General features: G+C 37.4%; 1 protein-coding gene across 1 annotated transcript; it reads left to right on the top strand.

Moving 5' to 3' along the window:
- Positions 1 to 4,007: 4,007 nt before the first annotated feature.
- Positions 4,008 to 4,396, top strand: LOC309811330 (transcription and mRNA export factor ENY2-like). The gene has a single exon (XM_082633968.1). The coding sequence runs from the start codon at positions 4,030 to 4,032 to the stop codon at positions 4,318 to 4,320; it is 291 nt and encodes a 96-aa protein (XP_082490094.1). The 5' UTR covers positions 4,008 to 4,029; the 3' UTR covers positions 4,321 to 4,396.
- The last annotated feature ends 3,051 nt before the right edge of the window (positions 4,397 to 7,447 follow it).

The following is a 7,447-nucleotide window of genomic DNA, read 5'->3' as shown; positions in this document are numbered from 1 at the left end:
ACCCATCTTGGGTCTGCTCACCTGATGCACAATGAAGCCAATCTACTGACACCAGGTTGTAATGAAGGAAAGTACAGTGTTTATTGCAAGGTGCCCAATCTGGGGACAAGTGGGGAGAAGAGGCAGCTCATGCTCAAATGAGACTCCCAGATGGGTAAGGGTTTTTGAAGGCAAGGAGCGGGAGAGGGTGGTGGGGTGCCTGACCAACTAGTGCTCAGTTCTCTGATTGGTTCATGGTGAGGTAGCCAGGTGGTATTTGGGGAATCTCAATCATCATCCTTCTGGTTCCAACCTGTCTTGGGTCTATGTGCTACTGGTCAGCATGCAGTGAACTTCCTCCACCTGGTGGGAGTTTCAGTATCTGCAAAATAACTCAAGAATATGACTCAGAATATTATCTGCAGCCCTTGAGGGGAACTAAAGGTCCTACTTTGTTTTACGGCTAAACTATTATTATTTTGTCTTGCTTGACTGTTTTCCTTTGTTTCTGTATTTTCTCACTTCTCTGATTAAATTTTATTATTTGTCGTTGTGAATAAGAATTCCCACAACTATTGAAATCTAGTAGTTTGACTCCTAGATATACACCTTAGTGTAACTCTCAAGTGCACTAGGAAACGTACACAAGGATGTTTAAAAAAGGAGTGCATCTAGCAACAAATTCCTAGAGGCAGGATAACTAAATGAACCATCTATTAGAGTAAATCTCCAAAGCCAAAAGCTGAGTGAATAAAGCACACAAGAGTATACACAGTATGTTTCCCTGACTAAAATATCCAAACACACAAGACTAAACCATATTTAGGAGAACAATATATGTGGTTAAACTCTGAGGAAAATCAAAGGAATGGTCAATTAGAAATACAGTTCAATGTTCACTTCCTGGGCAGAGGACGGGGGGTATTGTTGATAATGTTCTCATTCTTATCAGGAGTGATGAAAATTAGGTGTGCTCTTTTAGTCTCTACATATAGGTTAGTCATACTCGCTGGCATAAATGATACCATTTTTTATAATACATAGCTGTAAAATATTTTTGAAAAAACTAGACAAATGGTAAATAAAGAGCATGTTCCTACAAAAGGTTGAGGTTAAAGGTTTGATTCTTAAATGTATAAAGGTTCATCCTTAATATCACACACCAACTACTGTAAATTCATTCACAACTCCTCCACTACAGCTCTAGCTCCCACCCCCACCTCCACAGATGATCACTAACAATTGTTTGATAGCTGAAAGCTCTGATGTGGCATTCAACCTCTAGATTTTACATAGGGTAGGCTAAAAAAGAAGAAAAACAAATACCACTACATACTATTTGTAATTCTTTGTTTTTCAGAGTCACATTGGAAAATGTGCTGTATCCATTAACCTTTTTGCAAAGAGCAGAAGGTAAGCTAGTTAACATTTGACAGCATCGCAGTCTATCGACTTCTAATGAAAAATGCACTGCTGCCTTTATTTTCTGTACACTTGTCAGTTGCAGAGAGTTTGTCACAAGGAGAGCCATTACTAGCATTGTGTTTTACTTTCCCAATCCCCCATATTCTGTCAGTAAATATAAATTGAGGGGGATCTTGACTTACTACCATATGCATTTTAATTTTCTCACTCAGAAATCTCATATTGACCAGTCGCTTGTTAATGGTTTAGTCTGTGCCTAATAAATGAATTTTGAAGATCTTGGAAATAGTACTTGATAGTGATCCTGTAGGATAGTCCAGAGTTAACTATCTTGCCTTTAACATGAAGCAAGAAGAGGCTAATGGAAACAACACATTCCTCTCTGGCCTTGGAAATTATCCAGCATGTTCCCATAATCACAGAATGATTGAAAATTATGATGGTATCATGGAATATTTGTGCAAGGGACAACAAAGATGCAGGCGTAATAATAATAATATGGTGGCAGAGTCCCAAAAGGAAAAAGGTGAGTTTCTGGTCTAGAGTATCATCTCTAGATGGTGGATGTCCTTTCCTCAAGTGGATGTCCTTTCTGGCATATTAATAGCCTGGGATTTCACTCAGTAATTGCCACTTACATAAGGCTTTACCATTTGCTGATAGGTAATTCAAAAGTCCCCATAGGGCTTCCCCGGTGGCGCAGTAGTTGAGAATCTGCCTGCCAATGCAGGAGACACGAGTTCAAGCCCTGGTCTGGGAAGGTCCCACATGCCACGGAGCAACTAGGCCCGTGAGCCACAACTACTGAGCCTGTGCGTCTGGAGCCTGTGCTCTGCAACAAGAGAGGCTGTGATAGTGAGAGGCCCACGCACCGTGATGAAGAGTGGCCCCCACTTGCCGCAACTAGAGAAAGCCCTCGCACAGAAACGAAGACCCAACACAGCCAAAAATAAATAAATAATTAATTAATTAAGACCACATAGTAATAAATAAATAAATAAATAAAACCTTGGGGGGGGGGGAAGTCCTCATAGCTCTTTGTCAGCCCTCTATAAATGCAGGCAATAGAGCATATACCCTTTCCCAATTCCTTTTTTATGCTGTCCATACATATCTGTATAATTCTTAGCATTTGTATCAATTTGGATAATTTCAACTTCAGGTAACAGCCATAATTAGCATATATATGTATATATTTCTCTCACATAATAAGTCCTCAAGTGAGTTTCCAAGGTTAGTTAATTCTGCTGCTGAACAATGTTGGTGAGGAGCCAGATTTTCCTGGTCTTTCACGCCACCATCCTCAGCCTCTTGACCTTTGTTCTGAGGCTTGTCCCCTCTTAGTCATGAGGAACCCACACATCATGGCCTTAGGTAATAATTACCAAGCAATTATTTTAAAATTCTTTTCCAGATTTATTGAGATATAAATGATTTATAACATTGTGTAAGTTTAAGGTGTACAACATAATGTTTTGATATATGTATGTATTGTGAAATGATTGCCACAATAAGCTTAGCTAACACATCTGTCACCTCACATAAGTTATGATTTTTTTTTTTTGGTATGGTGAGAACTCTTAAGATTTATTCTCTTAGCAACTTTGAAGTATACATTATTGTTAACTATAGTCATCATGTTGTACATGACATCCCCAGGACTTATTCATCTTACCACTGGAAGTTTTTACCCTTTGACCACCTCTACACATTTGTCCCCGCACCCCCTCGTCCCAGAAAACACCAATTTACTGTCTGTTTCTATGAGCCCGTTTTTTATTTTTTAGATGCTACATATGAGTGAGATTATTCACTATTTGCCTTTTTCCATCTGATTATTTCATTTAACATAATGCCCTCAAGTTCTATCCACGGTGTCACAAATAACAGGATTTTCTTCTTTTTTATGGCTAAATAATATTCCATTGTATATATGTGTGTACGTGTGTGTGTCCATGTCGTGGCTATTGTAGATAATGCTGCAATAAATATGAGGCGGATCTCTCTTCCAGATAGTGATTTTATTTCCTTCAGATAAATATCCAGAAGTGGAATTGTTGAATCATATAGTAATTCTATTTTTAGTTTTTGATTAAACTTCATACTGTTTTCCATAGTGGTTATACCAATTTACAATCCCACCAAGCGTGTGAAAGTTTTCCCTTTAATCCACATCATCCACAGCACTTATCTCTTGTATGTTTGATGATAGCCATTCTGACAGATGTGAAGTTGTAGCTCACTGTGATTTTGATTTGCATTTCCTGATCATTTGTAATGTTGAACATCTTTGCATGTATCTTCTGGCCATTTGAATATCTTCTTCGGAAAAAATGTCTATTTGGGTCCTTTGCCCAGTTTTAATTGGATTATTTATGGTGCCTCCAGCTTTGTTCTTCTATTTTAGGATTTCTTTGGCTACTTGGGGTCTTTTCCGGTTCCATACAAATTTTAGAATTTTTTTTTCTAACTCTGTAAAAACGCCATTGGAATCTTAATAGGGATTACATTGAATCTATAGATGATTTTGAGTAGTATGGGCATACTGTTCCAACCCCAATGGAATCTCATTTCTCCTGATTCAGAATTGGGTCACTTGGGCAGCCGAAGAGTGTGGTTAGCAAGATGAACAAAGATGCGCAGATGAGAGCAGCAATTAACCAAAAGTTGATAGAAACTGGAGAAAGAGAATGCCTCAAAGAGTTGCTGAGAGCTAAATTAATTGAATGTGGCTGGAAGGATCAGTTGAAGGCACACTGTAAAGAGGTAATTAAAGAAAAAGGACTAGAACACGTTACTGTTGATGACTTGGTGGCTGAAATCACACCAAAAGGCAGAGCCCTGGTACCTGACAGTGTAAAGAAGGAGCTCCTACAAAGAATAAGAACATTCCTTGCTCAGCATGCCAGCCTTTAAGATTGAATTAGATTGTGTTGTTTTGTGGTTTTATTTCTGAAAGTAAAACTTGCCATAAAAAAAAAAAAAAAAGAATTGGGTCACATCCATTTCTACACCAGTCACTGACAATATACATAGATTTGCTTATACTAATTAAGATTTACTCCTTAACCGGCCATCAACTGGGCAGGGATGCAACCTTTACTGAAAAGTAAGATCATTTTATGTAACAAACTCAGCATTCTGTTGGGTCGATGATTATTAAGTTGGTAACCAAGAGTGTCTGCCACAGAAATGGAAAAGGCTTTTAGAACTTTCCATGCAGTGCCTTTACTTAAATCTATATAAAACCCAAATCATCTCTGCTCATTTGACTCTTACATAGATTCTTTTCTTAATGATCCACGAGAGAAAGCTCATTATAATTTTTAAAGAAAGTCCTCTAAGTCCTTTAGTAAAATGATTTTTTCTTCTAATATCTCATATTTAAGCAGAAGAATGTTTTAGATGATAGATTACTTGTAAAGTTCTAAACAAAAGCAAAAAGCTTAATATCTAGACACTTTGTAGTATTTCTCAGGGAAGATATTTAGACTTCTGATTGAAGAAAGAACATACAGCAGATGGAAACAATCATAGATTTTTTTTAAGTCAGCATTTAGTTCAAGACAGATCCAATAGGAAATCCAGGAAGAGAGATTGAACAGAAATTTGACTTTTATCTATTCATAATTCTTACCTCATCATGCTTTTAAATGAAAATACATACTATAATCTTACTACGGGATTTGAAGATAGAGGAAATGTGTGACAAAGAACTTGCCAAGTTTTCAGAAATAATTCTCTGCATTATTGCAAACATTTTGAAAGGGCTTGTTCAGTGTCTAAGTGGCTCAAAATATGTATAAAGGAGAAGAAATATGAGGAAAGTAAGCTAATATGTATAGAATACCCACGGTATGTAAGGTGCAGGACTAGAAACTTTATATACCTTTTAAAGTGTTCTTTGCCAAACAGACTTGAAAAAATACACAATTGCTGCCATGTTTTATTTGGAGAAATTGTTGAACAGAGAAATGATGTGATTGGCCATATTGCTCACAGGGGTTGTTTGTGACAGAGTTGGGAATCAAACAGACATGTCTCTGACCACATAACACATACCTGTGCCAGGACACAGAGGGATCCCGCCCTCTGCCTTAACCTACCACATTACCAAAAATGTCTAAGGAAAGAGATGAAATAAGTGAAGACACTTAGAAAAACTCTACTTTGGATATACAAAAATTGGTTAAGTCTATGCATTAAGTTATGGAAATGGTGGTGAAATGGAAAATGTTTACTTGTTTTGTGAAAGAGGTCTTTATGTAGAGCCCTTGGAATCAAATGTCTATTCTCCTGAATTGTTGGAAATAATAGGAAAGCAAGAGGCAAATATATTTTAAATTAAATGTAGACACTTCCTACATTTCAGAACATACTCTTTTTTTTTAAATGTGTCTATAGTTATAGAACACACACTCTTGAAATGGAATGTATACTTTTTGATGGGGATTTCAAACAAGAAAACTGCAAATGTAGAAATGCCTACCTTCTAAGATAGATCGTGGAGAACAGGGTGATGGAGAGGGTTGTCAGGGGAGGGAAGCGGTGGTGGCAATGATGGAAAAACACCTTGAAGGGAGGCTGCACCGGACACTCCTCCCCCCATGTTTCACATTGTAGCTCCGTGCGTGAGCACCGGGCTGCTCTCCACACCACAATGCGAAGTGTAACTCTGAGCACCACTGAAAAGGGGACTTCTCCCAGTGCCTTACAATTACAAAAACACCTGCATAGCAAATATCCCTTATTCAAAACAATATCTGAATGCACTCTTTTTTTTTTAACGTTTTTATTAGAGTATAATTGCTTTACAATGGTGTGTAAGTTTCTGCTTTATAACGAAGTGAATCAGTTATACATATACATATATCCCCATATCTCTTCCCTCTTGTGTCTCCCTCCCTCCCACTCTCCCTATCCCACCCCTCTAGGTGGTCACAAAACACTGAGATGATCTCCCTGTGCTACGTGACTGCTTCCCACTAGCTGTCTATTTTACATTTGGTAATGTTTATATGTCCATATATACACTACCACTTTCTCACTATGTCCCAGCTTACCCTTCCCCATCCACGTGTCCTCAAGTCCATTCTCTAGTAGGTCTGCATCTTTATTCCCGTCTTGCCTCTAGGTTCTTCATGACCATTTTTTTTAGATTCCATATATATGTGTTAGCATACAGTATTTGTTTTTCTCTTTCTGACTTACTTCACCCTGTATGACAGATTCTAGGTCCATCCATTGAATGCACTCTTAATTCTCAGGCTCACAGGGTTTGTGTGTTTGTGTGTGTGTGTGTGTGTGTGTGTATACACATACACTATATATATAGTTCCATAAAAAGCGTACATAAATAATGTAAATATTGAAACAATTTTAAAGATTATATTTTATAGATTATTGGAGGGTAATACAAATGCATGAATAAGGGTTCATTCATTTTCCTACACCATTTTATTTTCTTCACTTGCTGATTCCATTTGATATGGAAAATATAATGGCATAGAACTGATTTTAAAGCTATTATATCTATGCCAAACAAATTTAAACATATAGAGTTACAGTCAGAAATACAAATAAAGGTTACCTGGATAAGCAGAATGTATTTATAACAAGAACATATATTAAAAAAAAAAGTAAAAACTAGGATATTGGTCATTTAAAGTTTTCCTTCATTAGATTGCATTCTGATAGGCTAAGGTAGACAATAGAGATCATTTTCTTGGCATGTAATTAAACTGGTTGAACAGATAACTGTCTTACCAGGGAGCCTGTTGCTACCATGTAAGAGATTAGGAGGTCCCCTGTCCGAGGAGGTCACATCATTAGGAGTGCATTTTACCTATTTTAGCTCTCTTTGTGGTCCTTCACTTCAAAATTATCACAGATAGAGAAAGTGTTATATAGAGGATAAGGGTAGAAGGGTCCATTTTGGGTTTCACTATATTTTATCTTAAAGGACTTTTATTAAATTATCTCAGCTGGAAAGAGTCAGAACCACCTCTTGTGAGTCAGTTCCTCTGCACAATTCCCATGGCCC

Source organism: Mesoplodon mirus (assembly GCF_964341445.2).
Source record: "Mesoplodon mirus genome assembly, chromosome: 10".
Lineage (NCBI taxonomy): Eukaryota > Metazoa > Chordata > Mammalia > Artiodactyla > Ziphiidae > Mesoplodon > Mesoplodon mirus.
Note: the sequence above shows the minus strand (reverse complement) of the source record. Positions and strands in the feature narration are given on the sequence as shown.

Excerpts from the sequence above, each read along its gene's own strand:
- LOC309811330 (XM_082633968.1), top strand. The coding sequence starts at position 4,030 with ATGAACAAAGATGCGCAGATGAGAGCAGCAATTAACCAAAAGTTGATA.